The sequence below is a fragment of the Myxine glutinosa genome, chromosome 6 (genome assembly GCF_964187855.1).
Source record: "Myxine glutinosa chromosome 6, kmMyxGlut1.1, whole genome shotgun sequence".
Lineage (NCBI taxonomy): Eukaryota > Metazoa > Chordata > Myxini > Myxiniformes > Myxinidae > Myxine > Myxine glutinosa.
In genome coordinates, this window is record NC_136266.1 from 112,208,494 (window position 1) to 112,230,635 (window position 22,142).

Genomic DNA, 22,142 nt, shown 5'->3' on the forward strand with positions numbered 1-22,142 from the left:
GCCGACAAACTTTCGTCCAACTATTCGTGGGATGTTTAACGGCATGTTTAGGTTGTAGCGCTCCCTTGTGCTACTACTCGGGAATGACAATTTGGGCTTGAACCGAAAACAAAACATTTTCACAGGAAGGACACTACCACCTGAGTTTATTCCCAAAACAACAATGATTATTCATGTAACCAACCAAAAACACACACACAAAGTATCAGGAAGCTGGTTGACTTATGTATGGATGGCAAGGACACCCTATGCTACTGTATACAATAAGGTGTGTGTGTGTGTGTGTGTGTGTGTGTGTGTGTGTGTGTGTGTGTGTGTGTGTGTGTGTGTGTGTGTGTGTGTGTGTGTGTGTGTGTGTGTGTGTGTGTGTGTGTGTGTGTGTGTGTGTGTGTGTGTGTGTGTGTGTGTGTGTGTGTGTGTGTCTGTCTACGTCTACTAATCACAAACAGCTTGGCCTATCTCTATCAAATTTTGCACAAGTGCTTGGGGTACCAAGGGTCAAGTCACGGGTGCAAAGTACCACCCCCGCTTCCCTCCTGGTGAGGGTGGGGAGACGACTTGCAATTTTCACCTGTACAGGTGGAAGTGGCTTAACCACTGATCCCAGCCTGAGGGGGGGTGGGGGAGGGGGGGCGGGTAATGACAGAACATTTTGCTCCGAGAGGGAGCAAGTATTACTAGTGTCGTGAAAATCAAGCTCAGACACGACTTGACCTCTGGGTAGGTTTAATATCATTTAGATCTGTAGTACATCCTGTAAGAATACATGCATGCAACAGGCATTAAAATCAGAGTATTTCATGAGCAATGGTCGATTCAATATAGCAAAGGTCCAACAGAGAGGACAGTCAGCGCAGCATTTAGGGGCGTACATACCATTCAAACTACAGGACTATGTCACAGTGAGTTCCGCTGGAGTGTCCGCACGCCCCGGTTGTCCCGGGTCTTATAGACGCCCCTTCTGTAGCGAGCACACCCTGGGTTCACCTTGGTATAATTTCACTACATTCTCCCCGCCGTTAGAACTATACTGCCGCTCGGCAGGTTGCAAGCAAGCATCAGCAATAAACGAATGGGTCACGTCGATCCACATCAGTCGGTCCACCCGTAGTGGTCGGGGCGGCGAACTTCCCTGCCAGTTCGTGTTCGGAATCTACCGGGCACGGCGTCCCCAAGCCCGGAGTCCCCCGCGTCGGAAGAGCCGCCGGAGGTGGGAGTCGGAGGGGGCGCCCCTGCGCCTTCGGGCACGGGAGTGGGGAACGACGGGAGTAACGGTGGTAGTTCCATAGGGGAAGCTTCGGTAGAGTCCATAGACTCGTAGACGGGTTCGTCGATATCCCTGTCGTCGTCCCCACATGGGGTGAGATGGCGTACGGAGACAGTAGACTCGCGGCCATCCGCCGTTAACACGCGAGCATGCTCGGGATTAGCCTGGAGGACCTGCACCTTGTCAACAAGGGGGTCGTACTTGCTAGCGCGAACCGCTCGTTTGAGATAGGCGGGCCCCGGTTCAGCGAGCCAGCTGGGTAAAGATTGGATACTGCCGGAGCTTCTAGGGTGGTGGAACAGTCGTTCGTGAGGAGTCTGGTTGGTGGCAGTGCATAGGAGAGCCCGGATCGAGTTTAGAGCGGCAGGTAGCGACCACGCCCATTTATCGAGGCCTCGGCCGAGGGTCCGAAGGCTTAGCATGACGGCCCTCCATATAATCCCATTAAAGCGTTCGATCTGCCCATTCGCTTGGGGCCGGTATGGGGTGGTGTAGCTCGAAGCGACATTATGCTGGAGCAAGTAGCCCCTCACCTCCTGGGACAGGAACACCGCACCCCGATCGGTATGCACATAGGCCGGATACCCGAACATAGAAAACAAATTCTGCAGGCACCGAATAACCGTGGCAGCCGACATATCCCCGCACGTGTAAGCAAAGGGGAATCGGGAATACTCATCGACGATAGTGAGCAGATAGCGAGAGTTGCTCGACATTGGTAGCGGCCCTTTGAAGTCCATCGCCAAGCGCTCCCACGGTCTAGTAGCCCTAACGAGTGTCCCCATAGGAGGGTTATAAAAACGCGGTTTGAGTTCCGCACAGATCGCGCAATCACGGCAGATGCGGCGGATGTCCTCAATCGAGTACGGCAGATTGCCCTCGCACACAAAATGCGCGAAGCGTGTTACCCCGGGATGACACAGTGCCGTGCAAAGTGCGCAGCCCCTCCAAAGTTACAACCCCCGCGCAAGTGGCCGGCCTCGATAAGGCGTCAGCGACCAGGTTATCCTTCCCCGGGCGGTATTTGATGGTGTAGCAGAAGTCGGCGAGTTCGATACGCCAACGGGTGATTTTCTCATTCTTAATGCGCTGAGCATGTAAGGTGTCGTACATAAACGCAACACTCTGTTGGTCCGTGACGATTTGGAAACTCCGCCCAAGCAGATACGGCCGCCATCGCCGAATTGATTCGACGATCGCGTACGCTTCCTTTTCGACAGACGAATGCCTCCGCTCGGCGGAGGTGAGAGTCCGCGAGAAGAAAGCCACAGGGCGGCCTCCTTGGGAGAGAGTCGCCGCTATCGCATGATCCGAGGCATCACTCTCCAAAACGAAAGAGGCACTCTCGTCAATCGTCGCGACAGCGGCGACAGCGATGTCGACTTTAAGGCCCTTGAAGGCCGCCAGGGCGGCCGGGCCCATGGGGAAAGTGTCGCAGGCCACGAGGGGGCGGAGCTTCGCCGAGAAATTTTGCACCCAGTTTGAGTAGTGGGCGAACAGCCCTAGAGCGCGTTTCAGCGAAGCCCGATCGCTAGGCGGAGCCATATCGAGCAAAGGGCGCAGAGGCTCCTTATCCGGAGAGACGGAGCCATGGGTCACGGTGTACCCCAAAATGTCTACCGTGCGTAGAGAGTATCGACACTTAGCCGCATTCATGGTTAGGCGATATTTCCGCGCGACCTCGAGGAAGCGTTTCAGATTAGCGTCGTGATGCTCCTGGTCATACCCACATACCGTAAGATTGTCCAGATAGACAAAGACATCGGTCAAATTCTCCTTCGCAACGAGGTCATCCATAGCCCTCTGAAAACAAGCGACTCCGTTAGTTACCCCAAAGGGAAGTCTCGTGAACTGGTACAACCGCTGACCCGATTCAAAGGCTGTAAAGACGCGATCAGCCCTAGAGATGGGGACTTGATGATACGCACTACGCAGATCGAGAGTGCTATAAACGGAATACAGGGCCACCTGGCGTACCAGGGTGTCCATCCCCGGTAAGGGGTAGGCATCCAGCTGTGTAAAACGATTAATCGTCTGCGAATAGTCTTACCATGCGCCGGCGGTGGGCCTCACTCCGCACCACTAAGACTTGGGCCCGCCACGGTGACCTACTGTGTTCTATAATACCGTCCTTTAAGAGCAGGGCCGTTTCTTCCGCAATGAATTGCGCGTCCGCGCGAGAGTAGCGCCGCGATTTGACGGCTACAGGGGTACAATCAGTGGTCAGGTTGGGGAACAGTGAGAGTGGCTCCATGTCCATTTGAGCGAGGGCGCACACAGCGAGCGTGTCCGGCCCACCGAAGTCTATTTCCAAACGTCCATGCCGCTTAAGGAAATCAAGTCCTAACAGAACGTCAGCGCATAACGCAGGTAATACCATGAGATACACATCCGGGAACGTGCGTCCCTTTATCACAAGTTTCAATCGACACGCCCCTTTTGTGCTCAACCGAAGTCCCTGAGAGGCCATGAAGATCCGGCGGGTTGTCCCGAGAACCGGCCACCCATGTTGATGCACGAGTCGCTGATCGATAAAACTATCCGTGGACCCCATGTCAATCAAAGCTGGCGCAAAAACGCCCGCTACCGTGAGCGGAATGATGGCCTGCGCAAGGCCGGCAGACCCGGCAGGTATTGTACCGGCCGGGCGAGAAGATCGCGCCTCGCGGGTGGATCCCACGCCGGCTGCAATCCTTCGGGCAGCGTCGGCAGGTTGGGCCTCAGCAGGAGCATTGAAGTCCGTTGGCTCATCAGCAGTTTCATTTGCCAGAGTGGGTGTGTGTAGGTCGTAAGAGCAGCCGCCAGATGGCGCTCGAGTCACGTGAGAAAGATCTCTGCCGTCTGCAGATTCATATGCCAAAGTGGGTGCATGTAATTCGTAAGAGCCGCCGCCAGATGGCGCTCGCGTCACGTGAGAAAGATCTCTGCCGTCTGCAGATTCATATGCCAAAGTGGGTGCATGTAATTCGTAAAAGCCGCCGTCAGATGGGGCTCGAGTCACGTGCTGCGTTTGCCGCACATCGAGAGGAGTTTCCAAAGCAGGAGCATGTCGCTTGTTTGAAGTAGGCGTTCGAACGCCAGTCAAGGTCGGTCGCGCTGTGGCCGGTCGCGTTCGCGCCATTGTTTTCGGCGGCCCGGTGTATCTCACCAAGGTCGGGCGTGTAGCCAGAGGCCCGCGAGAAGGAGAGCGGCTCTTCAAAGCCGAGTGAGGCGCCCCGTCCGGCGCTCGATCCGTTGGCTCCGCGATGAGCCCATTCAAGGTCGCGCGGGGACGCGTGCCCCGAGCGGCCTTCCTGCAGACCTTTGCAAAATGGCCCTTGGTGGAGCACAGGTGGCATGTAGCCTCCCGGGCCGGGCATTCAGAGCGAGGGTGCTGCCGATTCCCGCAAAAATAACATTTTGCATACCGGTCAGGCCGTGGCCGGGCAGCGGTGGCAGCAGTGAGGCCGGAAGCGGAGTCCGCTTCAGGAGCTCCCAGAGACTCGGCCGTAGTGGTCGGGTCCTCCTCCGTATCCTCGGCGGTAGCCCTCTCCGGTCGCGCGAGTTGCGAGGTCCCCGCCACGACTCGTGGGTGATCATATGCGGTGGATTGTTCTCGGACATCTGTGTATATGCGTGCCAGCCGTAGTGCTTCTGTAAATGTCAGATCCGCGACCTCCAGGAGACGGAGCCGCAAGACTCCAGAATTAATTCCGGAGATGAATGAATCTCGGAGCAAGTCGTCCTGCACTTGCTCGTGGGTCCGGACGTCCTGCACGCAGTCTGCCAACAGGTAGCGCAACTCCTGCGCGAAGCGATCGATCGATTCAGATGGTTGCTGTCGCTGCTGAGAGAGTTGATGCCGGCCGTGCACAGCGCTCCGTGTCTTTACGTAGAGGCGCTTCAGCTCGGCTAGAGCCGTAGCGTACGTCCCAAATCGAGAAATGTTCCGGAAAACGGTGTGATAGACCTTCGACTGTAACACGGACAGCTTTATCGCTGCGGTGGGCTCTGTTTCGTGAGCAGCAAAGTAATTCTCCAGCGTTTTGAGCCAGTGAGTGAACTCCGATGCTGATCCCTCAGCTTGAGGGTCGGCTCCGAGAATCGGTACCACGATCATCTTGTGGTCAGCCATTCCGGCGATCTAAATGATATTAAATGTCGTGAAAATCAAGCTCAGACACGACTTGACCTCTGGGTAGGTTTAATATCATTTAGATCTGTAGTACATCCTGTAAGAATACATGCATGCAACAGGCATTAAAATCAGAGTATTTCATGAGCAATGGTCGATTCAATATAGCAAAGGTCCAACAGAGAGGACAGTCAGCGCAGCATTTAGGGGCGTACATACCATTCAAACTACAGGACTATGTCACAGTGAGTTCCGCTGGAGTGTCCGCGCGCCCCGGTTGTCCCGGGTCTTATAGACGCCCCTTCTGTAGCACACCCTGGGTTCACCTTGGTATAATTTCACTACAACTAGTATGCTTAATATGACACAAATCGTCAAAACATCGACCAAGATACACATTTATAAAACTATAAAGTCCCTACCAGTGGTCTGCCGAGGATTTCACATCCAACAACACTCACAAGGAAACTAGATGAAGGAGGATGCCATTCGGCCCATCATACCTGCACCACATCAACACCAGACCAATTTTATCCATCAGAACGACACAATTTCATTGGGTTAATGGGAAGAGAAATGTGGATGAGACGATGTGGCACAACCAGCGATATCCTTTGGGTGTCAAAATAAAATGTGGCAAAAAATTAATCGAAATATAAGAAGAAAAACATTTTTTTCCTGGGGGAGGAGAGGTGGGGATAGGCGAAGGTGGTTCTTGGGTGAGAAAAACATCAACCACACACCATGCCTTGAGACCGCCACAGACACACCTTTTCGTGCAGATGGACGCAATCATTCCTCCATACTTGAGCTACCTAAAAGTCCTGCTAATATCCCTACACCCTTCTATCCCCAATGTTTCAAGGTACCTATCTAATTCCAATTTAAACTTATGTCCTGTTTCTGCTGCCACTACCTTTCTAGGGAGACCATTAACTACTCTGAGTGAAAGACCCCCTCCCTACCTGCCTTACTATCATCTTAACTCTCCTCTCATTTACTCCCATGCTATGGCCCTGGTCCTATCACTGTATATTATGCTGAATAAATTTGTCTGCACTTATTTTGTCTAAACCCTTTATTATACTAAATATATCCTTAATATCCCCTCTTAATCACATCCTTTCCAATAACCCTGGTGTTGCTCCGAGATAACCCTGGTGTTGGGCTAGCGGCTAGGGTGCCAGCTTAGGATCCTAGGATCCTGGGTTCGAATCCCGGTCGATCGCTGAATTAACGCCAGGGGGGTTGACTCAGCCTGTCATCCTTCCGAGGTCGGCTAATTGAGTACCAGTTCACTGGTAATTCCCTGCTTGTCGTTAAAGGCGGCAAAAGGGTTGGTGGCAGGAAGGGCATCCGGCCGTAAAACATTGCTTCAAAAAGGGGACCGAAAAACAACAACAACCACGGTTCCCGAAAAAGGCCAACCCCCGCTTTGCGGGGAAAAATGGCCTCTAAAGATGGTTTTTTTTTTTAAATCACGTCCTTTCCAATATAGAAAGCCCTGTCGCCTTCAGCCACTCATAGCTGAGTCTAGCTAGGTCCAGAATCAATCCAGTAGCCCTGCGCTGAACCCTCTCTATGGCAGCACTGTCCTTCCTGAATTGTGGTGACTAAAAATGCACACAATATTCTATATGGGGCATCAATAAATCAAGGGAGGCGTAAACCGCCCCTCCCTTTATATAGGGAATCGTTTCTCTGTATGCAACTTTAATATGGGACTAAAAATTAGTTTCTCAGCTTCTACTGGACGAAATCGGCTGCAAATTTAAGAAGTAAATGCTTTGTACACTACTGCTCAAAAGTTTTAGAACACCTCAATTTTTCCAGTTTTTATTGAAATATACGCAGTTTAATGTCCAGTGAATAACCTGAAATGGTACAAAGGTAAGCAGTAAACTGCTCGAGGTAAAAAAAAGAAGTTTAGGTCAGCAAAAACGGGAAAATAATGTAAATTGCACAGTTTTATTGTAAAAAAAAAAAAAGGCCTTCTTCAGGGAACAAGTAATGGGTTAACAACTTTACAGCTGTTCTGCAGTAATGTAAGTAGATTAAGCCTTGAAAGTTGATGCAAACAATAATTCCTACAGGTGTCCCAACCTCTGCTGATTACTTGATTACAAACCCCCTGTCTGTATAAAAGCAGTATTGGAACAGACTGTCATTACACCCTCTGAAGCATTATTTGGACAATATTGCACTGCAGGAAGTAGTATATTGGAAACTGGAGGAAACTGACAGGAAGAGGTCTGGCAGACCCAAAGCCACAACAGAATCAGAAGACTTTCTGAGAGTCAACAGCTTGCGTGATAGGCGGCTCACAGGACAACAGCTTCAAGCACAGCTTAACACTGGTCGAAGTAAGCAAGTCTCAGTTTCAACTGTGAAGAGAAGACTTCGAGCTGCAGGTTTGACAGGTCGAGTGGGAGTAAGAAAGCCATTGCTAAGATGGCAAAATAAGAAAAAGAGGTTTGCCTGGGCCATGAAGCACCGCCAGTGGAATACTGAAGACTGGAAGAAGGTCTTCTGGACCGATGAATCAAAATTTGAAATCTTTGGTTCATCACGCAGGGTTTTTGTACGCCGTCAAGTAGGCGAAAGGATGGTTCCTCAGTGTGTGACACCAACTGTCAAACATGGAGGAAGTGTGATGGTCTGGGGTTCTTTTGCTGGATCCAGAGTCGGCGACTTGCACAGTGATTGGCACCCTGAACCAAAAGGGCTACCACAGCATTTTGCAGCACCATGCAATACCCTCTGGTATACGCCTAGTTGGTCAGGGGTTCATCCTACAGCAAGATAACGACCCTAAACACACCTCCAGGCTGTCAAAACTACCTTCGAGGAAAAGAACAAGACTGGAGGCTTCAAATCATGGAATGGCCAGCACAGTCTCCAGACTCAAACCCCATCGAGCTGGTTTGGGCTGAACTGGACAGAAGGGTGAAAGGAAAGCAACCTACAAGTGCAACACATTTGTGGGAACTTCTGCAACAGTGTTGGGAAGAACTTCCCGAACAATATTTGATTTCCATTGTAGAAATCATGCCACGAGTGTGTTCGACGGTTATATCTGCAAAAGGTGGCTACTTTGCTTAGTCAAAAATTTAAATTAAATTTTGTTAAACAAAATGATTCTATGATTTCTTTATCTCCAATTGTTTATTTGTTCTATACTTAATTTCAGAGTACATTGAGACATTAAACTGCGTAAATTTCAATAAAAACTCGAAAAATTGAGGTGTTCTAAAACTTTTGAGTGGTAGTGTATGTCGAGGTTATATGTTCCAAATTTCACGAACGTCCGTTTTTCCGCATTCTTGAGTTTTATTAAGAAAACCCTCTAAATCACGTTGGTGTCCGTCCATCCGTCACTACTCAACCACCCTGGCTTCTTCCTTACCTCACAATTATCTTATGCAATTACTCGTATATCGTACTCCTCGTCATCTCAAACTCTTCCATATTGTTATTTAAACCCCTGGCATTGGTATAAAATGTTTAACTTTTCCATTCCTGAAATCATATTTTCTTGCCCAATTTTATCACAATTATATCATCAGTTCATCCCTGGTGTTGGGCTAGCGGCTAGGGTGCCGGCTTAGGATCCTAGGATCCTGGGTTCGAATCCCGGTCAATCGCTGAATTAACGCCAGGGGGGTTGACTCAGCCTGTCATCCTTCTGAGGTCGGCAAATTGAGTACCAGTTCACTGGTAATTCCCTGCTTGTCGTTAAAGGCGGCAAAAAGGGTTGGCGTCAGGAAGGGCATCCGGCCGTAAAACATTGCTTCAAAAAGGGGACCGAAAAACAACAACAACCACGGTTCCCGAAAAAGGCCAACCCCCGCTTGCGGGGAAAAATGGCCTCTAAAGGTGGTTTTTATTTTATTTTAAATATCATCAGTTCCCTCCTTAATAGCTTCCCCATCATCTGTTGACCTAAAAAAAAGCCTGAATTCCTTCCTCAATTGCCACTGAAAACCTTGCTGTCCCCTATCTACTGAGCTTATGTCCATCATTCTGGAAACATTCCCTTTACCCTCAAAATAATTCCCACTGCCTCTTAAATGCAAAACATTCCTCCCTACACCATCTTCCACCCATTGGTTGACATCTATTGCTCTGCTCATAATTTCTATTTCCATTTCCTAATCTTGGGAGACTCCCAGAAAACATGACCTCACAATCCTTTGCTTTCAGCCGCTTGCCCAATATCCTGTATCTACTTTTCAAATCCTCCAAGTAAAGTTTCCCTACATTTGTCCTTGGTGTACCACAACCACGAACGTCTTTTTGCCATGACCCGATATGATATCATTGAACCCTACTTCAATGTCCCAATCTCCTGCCCCTTCAAAACTGCACAAAACTGTCTACAATCCTTCCTGTAGATGACGAATCTACATATTTTAATAGTTTAATCACTCACAAAGACAGTCTCCCAGACCACCTTCCTACGTATCTCTATTGCTGCACCCTCACCACTGCCTGCACTTGTGGCACTATCACCACTTCATGCACTTGCTGCACCATCACAGCCTGCATTTGCTGCACCACCACAGCCTGCACTTGCTGCACCCTCACCACTGCCTGCACTCCTTGTACCCTCATCACTTCCTGCACTCCTTGCACCCTCATCACTGCATGCACTCGCTGCACCCTCATCGCTGTCTGTACTCGCTGCATAATCACTGCATGCATTTGCTGCACAATCACCACTCCCGGCACTTGCTGCACCCTCACCCCTGACTGCACTTGCTGAACCCTCACCACGGGCTGCACCCTCACCACTGCATGCACTCACTGCACCCTCACCACTGCATGCACTCACTGCACCCTCACCACTGCTTTCACTCATTGCATCCTCACCACAGCCTGCACTCATTGCACCCTCACCACTGCTTTCACTCATTGCATCCTCACCACAGCCTGCACTCATTGCACCCTCACCACTACTTTCACTCATTGCATCCTCACCACAGCCTGCACTCATTGCACCCTCACCACTACTTTCACTCATTGCATCCTCACCACAGCCTGCACTCATTGCACCCGCACCACTGCTTTCACTCATTGCATCCTCACCACTACTTTCACTCATTGCCTCCTCACCACTGCCTGCACTCACTGCACCCTCACCACTGGCTGAACTTGCTGCACATTCACCACTCCCTGCATGTGCTGCACCCTCACCACAGCCTGCACTCATTGCACCCTCACCACTACTTTCACTCATTGCATCCTCACCACAGAGCCTGCACTCATTGCATCCTCACCACTACTTGTACTCACTACACCCACACCATTGCCAATCTCCTTGGTAAACTCACTCCACAACCATAACTAACTTTTCTCCACAAATTTCTCACATTCTGCTGGTTGCTGCAGATTATCTATCTGTTCTTTCAACATAGTAATAACTATCCTTAAGTGGGCCATTTCCTCACACTTCCAACAATAGTAAGTACCCTCTGCTTCCTCTATCCCTGATGTGGCCCACACGAAGCATCGATCACACATTGTGTATTACTGTGAAATGGGGGTGAATAGAGACACAAACTGGAAAAAGTTCGGAAACTTCTTTCGCTGAAAATTGATAACCATACTGATTTGTTGATATTTGGGTTGAAAGTGTTCTCTTGTTTTTTTAAAAAGCAACTTATAGTCCCTATTAACCCCATATATGGGTTAAATAGGAATAAATAGGATTTTTATGGCTGTCCCTATTCACCCCGTTTTACGGGTGAATAAGGACAGTCACTAATACAAAAAAAAAATAATCAAGAAATAGGGAGTTTGGAGAGACTTTTTATCCCATATTTTTTTCATTGGCCCCGTGGTTTATATTATGGGTGCATATTATGTGCATCCATCTGAGCTATCAATTTAGCAATAAGTTGGAAACTCAGGATTGTTTCTTGATTATTATTTTTTTGTATTAGTGACTGTCCCTATTCACCCGTAAAACGGGGTGAATAGGGACAGCCATAAAAATCCTATTTATTCCTATTTAACCCATATATGGGGTTAATAGGGACTATAAGTTGCTTTTTAAAAAAACAAGAGAACACTTTCAACCCAAATATCAACAAATCAGTATGGTTATCAACTTTCAGCGAAAAAAAGTTTCCAAACTTTTTTTCAGTTTGTGTCCCTATTCACCTTGCTGTCCCTATTCACCCCATTTCACGGTACTCTTCCCTTCTCCTTCGCTCCCTATTATCCTTTTCCCAACCATATGCAGAAGGCCCCAAATGACTTGCACAATAGAATTGGAGTGCCAACCCAGTAGGCCTCACCCTGCATCTTCCAATAAAACGAATACAAATACCCGGCAATCTACTACAAACACAACTGCAACCAAAATACACAACACCTGACACAAATCACAATAACAGAACAAGAAAAAGAGCAATCAGAGATTGCAAACCCTCGCCAGGATGTATTTTCAGTGGTTTTTAAGGCTTTTGTGTTAAAACAAATATGGCGGCCGAACCATGTGACCGATGACGTCATTATTTTTTCTAAACTAATTTATTCCTAGATTATGCTCAAGAAATTTCATCTTGATCAGATGAAGTTTTGTACTTGTCGAATTATGACATCATAATGGAGGCACCTATGACATAATCATTAACATATTTTATTCCACATGGAGAGTTCTTTACAATGAGCCATGTCTCAATTTTTTCTATTCAGCGCTTTCGGAGATATAGGTGCAAAAATTTTCGGTTTTTCCAAGATGGCGGTCGAACCACGTGACTTATGACGTCATAATTATCATTAAAACATTCTACAGGTGGAGTTGCATCTATGGTGAAAATCTCCTGTCGGTCGGACCAACGGTTGCAGAGAAAATCATATTTATTCTGTGCGGACAAACAGACAGATAAACAGATAAATAGACAAACAGACAAACGGACTCAAATGCAATACCCTCTCCTCAAGTGAGGGTAATAAGCAAAACAACACACGAAAAGCACTTATTTTAATCTGGCAAGGGAGTTTACAAAAGATCATGTGATCCCAACAATCATGAAGGACTTGGACAGCATTGCTGAGCTACAAAAATGACAGACCCAAAACATCCCGTTTGTAATTCTTCTTCTTCTTTTACCTTTCGTTTTCCTTTTTCTGCTTTTTATTTTTATTTTTATTTTTCTGCTTTTTCTTTTTCTGCTTTTTCTTCCTCCTCTTCTTTTTTTTTCCTTTTTTTTCTTTTTCCTCTTCTTTTTCTTCTTAGTTTTCTTCTTCGTTTCCTTCTTCTGCTGCTTCTTCTTCTTCTTCTTCTTCTTTGCAAATAGCCTAACTAAAATTGGTTTAAGCTCTGTACAGTACTTGGATTAACATTAGCTTACTGCATTTTACAGTGGGGAGGTCCATGACTACTCAATGTTTTCATAACTTGAAAGGATTCCACAAAGTAGGCAAAGCTGCATATACCTACTGTTACGTGCTCCTCCCTGACCCCCTGGTCACGGTGTACCTCCGAGCCCCGAGAGGAGTCACGGCAGAAAAATGTGTTATTCTGTATGTCAAAGATCAATGGTGAAGCCACACCAATTGTTACTCACAAACAAATATTGTATTACGATCACACAAGAATAACAGTACAACAATAATATGAATCAAAAGTACAATCAATATCCTATGATGGTACCATCAGTTTTGTAATATATAACTCACTGTGCTCCAAGTGAGTGAAACAAGAACATCCCCAATGTCTCTAATCCCCGGCTTCACGCCAACGTCGATCCGCTCCAGCGATCGACAGATCAATGTCCAATCGAGACCAGAATCCCGTTGAGTTGGCAGGTACAGTCCCTGCTGCCAAAGCTGTGCAAAGGCGCCCTCCAGGCGACTGGGAAATCCAAAGGCGCCCTCCAGGCGACTGAGAGATCACACCCTCGGGTATGGACGTTCCACAGCTCACCGTCGGCGACACGCAGACTTTCCACTCAAAAGCCACGTCACACACACACACCCCAGATCGACGTCTGAATGCGGTGAAAATGGTCGAAACGAGACGAAACCGTGAGCGAAGCGCAAGTCCTGCGCGAGTCAAAATGGCCGACGGCCCCGTCTCGTGGCGCAACGGCACGACGATGATTCTCTCCTGAATCGATCGCAAAACCTGACACGCAGGTTAATCTGTCACAGCGATAACCACTCTGTTGCAGGAATCCCTTTCCTGGGAAACCCAAAAGTTTGCTAGTGACTGTTGTTCACCAACGTTCGCTCCAGACCACAAATAGCTCGGCTCCTTCTTGTCCGACTCACTCGCTCCGCCTCCTTTTTCTCCTCTTCCTCTTCGTCGTCCCGTTCCCGATCCGGTTTCCTGTTTCTTTTAACACTAACTTTTCCACCTTTTGAAAACAGTAATAGTACATGGAATCCAAAATGTTTACAGTAGATGAAAACCACCACAACGGAAGTGACGAATCCATAACACTACCTACGTGTAGCGCTATGAAGCTCCACGAAGTGTGGGCGGGACAACGCTTGGCAATCGGCCCGGTGGGGGCAGACCCAGGTTGGCACAATTGGCAATCACACCTATGTATATGGGTGTGGTTAACGGTGGAAAGTTATTGCGACTCATTATATAACCCCCCCCTCCCCGCTCCTTCCACCCCTCGCCTCCTCCACCCCACCTCCCCCGCCCGGCAACGCTGGGAACGTCTGCTAGTATAACTATAAGAGTACAACTATTTAATGCAGTGTTTTCACACATAATAGACAAGATATTTCAGAGTGCAATCAAAATACAATTCTTCATCATGAAAACGTGATTTTAAAGTACCTAAACAATTAATAAGCATTTTTACCCTCGCCAGAGGAAAGGGTATTGCATTTGAGGCCGTTTGTCTGTCTGTCTGTTTGTTTGTCCGCACAGAATAAATATGATTTTCTCTGCAGCCGTTGGTCCGATGGACAGGAAAGTTTCACCATAGATGCACATGCACCTGAATATATTTTTTTAATGATAAGTATGACGTCATAGGTCACGTGGTATGGGCGCCATCTTGGAAAAAACAAAAAACGCTGCACCTCTATCTCCGAAAGCGCTGCACAGAAAAAATGGAGACATGGCTCATTGTAAAGAACTCTCCATGGGGAATAACACGTGTTAATGATGATGTCATAGGTTCCTCCATTATGACGTCATAATTCGACAAGTACAAAACTTCATCCGATCAAGATGAAATTTGTTGAGCGTCATCGAGGGATAAATTGGTGGAGGGAAAAAATGATGACGTCATCGGTCATGTGGTTCGGTCGCCATATTAGTTTTAACACAAAAGCCTTGAAAAACACTAAAGACACGTCCTGGCGAGGGTCTGCGATCTGTGATTGCTCTTTCTTGTTTTTAATGTAAGTGGATGTAGGGATGATATAGCAAAAAGTATGTAAACAAGATAGGGATGGTCACAAGAAATTATCATGTGAACCATCCTTACACCTTTCACTTAATAATGGTTGTGTCTGCAAATGACACTATCCAACTCTCTCGAATTGGGTTCTCAATCACCACATAGACAACATAAATCCACAGTGTGTGTGTGTGTGTGTGTGTGTGTGTGTGTGTGTGTGTGTGTGTGTGTGTGTGTGTGTGTGTGTGTGTGTGTGTGTGTGTGTGTGTGTGTGTGTGTGTGTGTGTGTAAATGTGTGTGTTTATGACTTAATGAGTTAATATTTCAATGGTCAAATTCATACATGAACACCACCACCATACACTATCATTGCAAATGGATGCATAGATGCAGTCAACAACTATTATTCAAAGAAAGATGTAGGGATGGTTTCACATGATATTTTCTTGCAACCATACCAAGATCCTTTTGTATTTTTAAAATGTTTTTGTTTGTACTTGTATAAATGTTTTTGTTTGTACTTGTATAAATGTTTTTGTTTGTACTTGTATAAATGTTTTTGTTTGTACTTGTATAAATGTTTTTGTTTGTACTTGTATAAATGTTTTTTGTTTGTACTTGTATAAATGTTTTTGTTTGTACTTGTATAAATGTTTTTGTTTGTACTTGTATAAATGTTTTTGTTTGTACTTGTATAAATGTTTTTGTTTGTACTTGTATAAATGTTTTTGTTTGTACTTGTATAAATGTTTTTATTTGTACTTGTATGCATGTTTTTGTTTGTACTTGTATAAATGTTTTTGTTTGTACTTGCATAAATGTTTTTGTTTGTACTTGTATAAATGTTTTTGTTTGTACCTGTATAAATTTTTGTTTGTACTTGTATAAATGTTTTTGTTTGTACTTGTACAAATGCTTTTGTTTGTACTTGTATAAATGTTTTTGTTTGTACTTGTATAAATGTTTTTTGTTTGTTCTTGCATAAATGTTTTTTGTTTGTACTTGTATAAATGTTTTTGTTTGTACTTGTATAAATGTTTTTGTTTGTACTTGTTTAAATGTTTTTGTTTGTACTTGTATAAATGTTTTTGTTTGTACTTGTATAAATGCTTTTGTTTGTACTTTTTTTTTTTTTTTTTTTTTTTTGTATACAAGATCGAGGCTCGTGAAACAGCGAACATTTATCACACAGAAAGACAAACCGACAAACCGACACATAACCGACAAACCGACACATAAAACAAATAACATCGGGAGCGGTAGACAAGATGGGGAGAGAGGGGGAAGGACACAAACACAACATTTGAGAGCAGGAACCGAGAGACATGGAGACATCGAGAGATCTGTGGGAGGGAGAGGGCTTTGGGGGGAGGCATGAGAAAGGGGGTGGGAGAGGCATAAAACATATGGACACTGCCAGGACTACCAGGAAAGAAGTTGGAATTACAAACAAGGTGGATCTGGGGTGAATTAGTGGGGGTAGAAAAGATCAAGGTTTTGGATGGGGGAAGATAAGAGATGGTGGTGAACAGCTGTTTTAAAGACCTGGAGGGAGGAGTGGGATTGAAGGGAGTGTGGGAGTTTGTTCCAGAGGCGGGAGAAAAGAGGAATGAAGGAGTGAAGGTGAGCAGAGAGCCAATATTTCGGCAGTTTAACCATCAGAGGCTTGCTGGCAGATCTTGTGCGACCTGTAGGAATATTTGGGGGACAGAGCACAGAGAGAGCTGGGGGAGCAAGGCCGGAGAGGAGTCGGTAGAAGACAGAAAGACCACCTACCTGCCTGCGGTGAGTGAGTGAAAGGCCCTCAGAGATAGCTTCATCGCGGGAGATTCCAATGATTCTGAAAGCTTTGGTTTCAACAGCGTGAAGCCGAGCTAGGTGTGAGACAGGAGCACCAGCCCATAGGGGAGAACAGTATTCCATTGAGCTGCGGATGAAAGCCTTGTATGTGGTGAAGAGCTCAGGTGTGCCTAGGAAAGACTTCGCACGACGGAGGATGCCCAGTCGGCGACTGGCTTTGCAGGCCAGCTTAGAAATGTGGTTTTCCCAAGAAAGATCATGGCAGATAGTGAGACCCAAAAGCTTGAGCGACAGAACTTCTTGGAGAGGATTGTGGGAGAAAGTAGATGGGAGGGTTGTCCAGTCGAACTTTTCGGAGAGACATAGTAAGAGTGTGAGATTTGTCAGGATTGAAAGACATGTTCCACTTGTTTGACCAGTCTGATTTTGTCCAGGTCTTCAGAGAGTGAGGAGGCTGCAGACTGCCGATCTGAGGGAAGAGGAATGGAGCGGCAGAGAGTGGAGTCATCAGCAAAGAGATAGAGAGGATTTTCCAGAGAGTCGGAGAGATCATTGATAAAGATCAGAAAAAGCACAGGGCCCAGCACACTGCCTTGGGGAACTCCAGCCTGAACAGGAAGGGGAGATGAGAGAAATCCATTCAGGGCCACACGTTGACTACGACCAGAGAGGAAGTCCGCAAGCCATGCATGGAGATTTCCATGGATATCATAGGAGTAGAGTTTGGTGAGCAGAGCTGGGTGCCAGACCGTATCGAAGGCACGTGATATGTCAAGGGAGACAGCTCTGATTTCCTGTTTGGCATTGAGGACCTCCATCCATTGTTGAGACAGGAGAAGCAGAATGTCCAGAGTAGAGTGACCTGGTCTGAATCCAAATTGATGATCAGAGATCAAGCCATTGGAGAAGAGGAAAGATTTCATATCCGAAGCAATGATGCATTCCATGACTTTGCTGATAATTGGGAGCAGGCTGATTGGTCTGTAGTTAAAAGGATCTGTTTTTGCACCTTTTTTGTGTAAAGCGCTAATGTTTGCTGATTTCCAGGATGCTGGCAGATGACCTTGAGCAAAAGAGAGGGTGAAAAGAACAGAGAGAGGGTGAGATAGAGCGGCAGAGCAGGATTTTAAGACCCGTGGGCTGATGCCGTCTGGTCCAGTTGCAGAATCAGAGTCGAGGTTAGACAAAAAAGCGGTAATGTTCACCCAAAAAACATTTATACAAGTACAACAAATGTACTTGTATAAATGTTTTTGTTTGTACTTGTATAAATGTTTTTTGTTTGTACTTGTATAAATGTTTTTTGTTTGTACTTGTATAAATGTTTTTTGTTTGTACTTGTATAAATGTTTTTGTTTGTACTTGTATAAATGTTTTTGTTTGTACTTGTATAAATGTTTTTGTTTGTACTTGTATAAATGTTTTTGTTTGTACTTGTATAAATGTTTTTGTTTGTACTTGTATAAATGTTTTTGTTTGTACTTGTATAAATGTTTTTTGAAGGTTTTCAGTGCAAGGTCATTTTCCATGATGTACGTACACCCTCCCACCTCTCCCCGGCTCGTGCAGGCTACACGAGGCGCGTGCTGGTGTACGATCCCCGCACGAATACGTTTTCTCGCATCGCGTCCCTGCACATCCCTCGGATGCATCATGCCGCTTGTGAGCTCGGCGGCTGCATCTGCGTTTCCGGCGGACGATACGTGAGACCAGGTGGAAGTGTTACCGACTCGGATGCGCTTGACATTTATGACCCCGTGCAGGACCGGTGGGAAACGGTGGGGAAGCTGCCATGTGCCATGTTCCACCACGCTTGTCTGACATTGTGCAGCACGGACCTCTGAACTTCACTCCAACTTATATCAAAAGCATTGGCATCGTGATTCAATAATATTAGTTAATTTATTCACAACCGTTTATTTGATTTCTCATTTAGATTTCCAGAGATATAGCAACATTTTCAAATATAGAAAGGGGGATGCAAGAGGTTCACCCAGATACATTGACAAGTTAACCTGCAAGGTAGGTAGAGACAGAATGTTATACCAACAAGATCATCAAAAACATGAGCAGACTTGGTGTTTTTTTTAAAGGAAATCTATTTATTTGGCAGGTGATCGGTATCTGGGGGAGAAAGAAGGGCATCGGTTCTGATGCTCCCTCCTCTTCGCCCCCTCCCAACCTCCCCGCCCCCTCCCAACCTCCCCAACATACAGCCTGAACTTTATTTCCTTGAGGGAGTGCCATGAACTGAACATGAACTGAACATGAACATGAACTGAACCAGAGTTGGTAAAATTGACTTTTTTCATGCAGTACGAGGGAAACAATATAATTCGATTTGAAATGGTATAAAAGATTTAAAAGGTTGTAGAAAAAGATAATTACCGCCCTTGAATCATCGTCTTTTACACCTCCTTATTTAACACGTTATATCAGTTATTCATGCCTGTTGTTTGTGTCCTTTGTGACGTCACGAAACACAGTTTCCTGTTTAGAATGGTTTTCAATTTTGTTGTTTAACTCCCAGACAGGCAGACAGTAAAAATAGTTATCTCACTCCACTCTGGACATACGTGATCGGGACAAATTCAGAGCCGAAGTACAACTAAACTACAGATTTCCGATTCATGTTCCAATATGTGTTCAAACAAAATATAACATTTAATTTAAATTTAGTTTTTCCACCATTATAAACTGATATTTGTAGGCAGACAGACATACTGAACGAATTGCTTCACCCTGCTTTTCGCTTCGCGTGCACGGGTAACAGGTGTCAAAAAGTGTGCACGGGTAACAGGTGTCAAAAAGTGTGCACGGGTAACAGGTGTCAAAAAGTGTGCACGGGTAACAGGTGTCAAAAAGTGTGCATGGGTAACAGGTGTCAAAAAGTGTGCACGGGGTAACAGGTTTCAGAAGCGTTCACGGGTAACAGGTTTCAGAAGCGTGCATGGGTAACAGGTTTCAGAAGCGTGCACGGGTAACAGGTTTCAGAAGCGTGCACGGGTAACAGGTTTCAGAAGCGTGCACGGGTAACAGGTTTCAGAAGCGTGCACGGGTAACAGGTTGCAGAAGCGTGCACGGGTAACAGGTTGCAGAAGCGTGCATGGGTAACAGGTTTCAGAAGCGTGCACGGGTAAGAGGTTGCAGAAGCGTGCACGGGTAACAGGTTGCAGAAGCGTGCACGGGTAACAGGTTGCAGAAGCGTGCACGGGTAACAGGTTGCAGAAGCGTGCACGGGTAACAGGTTGCAGAAGCGTGCACGGGTAACAGGTTGCAGAAGCGTGCACGGGTAACAGGTTGCAGAAGCGTGCACGGGTAACAGGTTTCAGAAGCGTGCACGGGTAACAGGTTTCAGAAGCGTGCACGGGTAACAGGTTGCAGAAGCGTGCACGGGTAACAGGTTTCAGAAGCGTGCACGGGTAACAGGTTTCAGAAGCGTGCAGGGGTAACAGGTTGCAGAAGCATGCACGGGTAAGAGGTTGCAGAAGCGTGCACGGGTAACAGGTTGCAGAAGCGTGCACTGGTATCAGGTTGCAGAAACGTCTATATATCAGCGATTTGGTTGCAGGAAAATAAGTTGGGTAACTGATCACTTAAATTTTCATCCGGTTTCAATGACGTCATATTTTTTATGAACTATATTTATCATATTCCTATTTACTCCTAATGGACAAGGTTATACTTGAAACGACTGTTTTCTGCATTTGTGGTCATGTTTATTATTATTATTTTTAAGTTTGTTAATAAATGATTCTTTTTTACTACATAAGATCCTTGGTGAAGTTTGCTCAATGTAAAACAAACCATAGTACTATAACTATCTACTGTACCATGTGCAACTAGAACGGCACTCAGAGAGCACACCCTCACCTGGTTGGCCATATCACTCAATGGTGAAGAATCACTTAAGAAAATAAAAAATTCTCATATCCGAATCCATATTCAGATCTTCACCAAAATTGAATATCTTTGTCCTTGTCAGACACACAACATGTCCACCAAGTTTCTTCCAAATCCATCCACAACTTTTTGAGATATCCTGCTATGTATCGGTTTTAGCCCTATCTCCCAATGGTGAAGAATCTCTTTAAAAATTCTACTAGCCGGATCCGAATCTGGATCTTCAACAAAATCTAATCATTTCGTCCTTGTCACATATGCTACATCTCTGCCAAATTTCGTCCGAATCCGTCCCCAACTTTTTGAGATATTCTGTTCACAAAACAAACAAACAAACAGACAGAATGAAAAATCACTCAGAGACACTTGGCAAAACAGAACAAAGTAGCATGGCACTCAGTAGAGCATCCTTTTGACCTCAAAAATAATTAGTGGTTGGTTGAATTTAGTGACCTGATATGCAAATCCCATTCAAATTTCAAGTCAATCGGATGAAAATTGACAATTTTAGAAATTTGTCTGATGTTGACCTTTTTGCCGATGTGGACCTCAAAAATAGTTGGTGGTTGGTTTCAGAAAACTGATATGCAAATCAAATTCAGATTTCAAGTCAATCGGATGAAAATTGACAATTTTAGAAATTTGTCTGATGTTGACCTTTTTGCCGATGTGGACCTCAAAAATAGTTGGTGGTTGGTTTCAGTAAACTGATATGCAAATCAAATTCAGATTTCAAGTCAATCGGATAAAAATTGAGGATTTTAGAAATTTAAAAAAAGTGCTTGATCCTTAGCCTATGTTGACAGTGTGACCTATGTTGATCAAAAAAATAGTTGGTGGTTGCATTAATTCGCTAATATGAAAATCCCATTAACATTTCAAGTCAATCGGATGAAAATTGAGAATTTTAGAAATTCAAAAAAAAGTGGTTGACCTTTGGCCTATGTTGACCTTTTGGCCAAAGCTGATCTCAAAAATAGTGGGTGGTTGAATTCAGTTTGCCGATATTTAAATCCTATTCAAATTTCAAGTCAATCGGATGAAAATTGAGGATTTTAGAAAGTCAAAAAAAGTGGTTGACCTTTTGCCTATGTTGACCTTTTGGCCTAAGTTGATCTCAAAAATAGTTGGTGGTTGAATTCAGTTAGCTGATATGTAAATCCTATTCAAATTTCAAGTCAATCAGATGAAAATTGAGGATTTTAGAAATTTGCAAAAAGTGGTTGACCTTTGGCCTATGTGACCTTTTGACCTTTTGACCTCAAAGATATATAGGATTTTGTGGGACCACGAACTTTACCATTTGGTGAAGTTTCGTGAAGATCGGTTTTAAATTGTGACCTGTTGGCAAGTATAAGTGAGCGGACACACAAACAACTACACAAACACCCAGAAACACAAACCGGAGTGATCAACATACTTGTCAAAAAAGTTTTTTTTTGCCAAGTAACAAACAGACTGACTGACTGACTGACTGACTGACTGACAGACAGACAGACAAGCAAACAGACAAACAGACAGGCGTGAAAACATAACGTGCATCCATCCACCTTTGGTGGCGGAGGTAATAAAAACGTTGCACTGTATGATACAATTCAAGGTACACAATGTTATTTTGTTAAATCGATACATTACAACACCTTATCACACGCTGTGTTCAAAATAACATTTAAAACATTTA

The 22,142-nt window shown here is 45.6% G+C and overlaps 1 protein-coding gene across 9 annotated transcripts in view; it reads left to right on the top strand.

The window, feature by feature from the left end:
- The window catches only part of KLHL38 (kelch like family member 38), a 28,665-nt gene extending 8,341 nt beyond the window's left edge, over positions 1-20,324 (top strand). For 3 of the 9 annotated variants that reach the window (XM_068120869.2, XM_068120867.2, XM_068120866.2), the window contains exon 4: positions 18,128-20,324. In XM_068120869.2, the coding sequence (XP_067976970.2) occupies positions 18,128-18,402 (275 nt within the window). In that variant the 3' untranslated portion in view covers positions 18,403-20,324. The remainder of the gene's footprint in view (positions 1-18,127) is intronic. The other 6 variants (XR_013623847.1, XR_010985010.2, XR_013623848.1 and 3 more) reach the window with 6 other exon arrangements.
- The last annotated feature ends 1,818 nt before the right edge of the window (positions 20,325-22,142 follow it).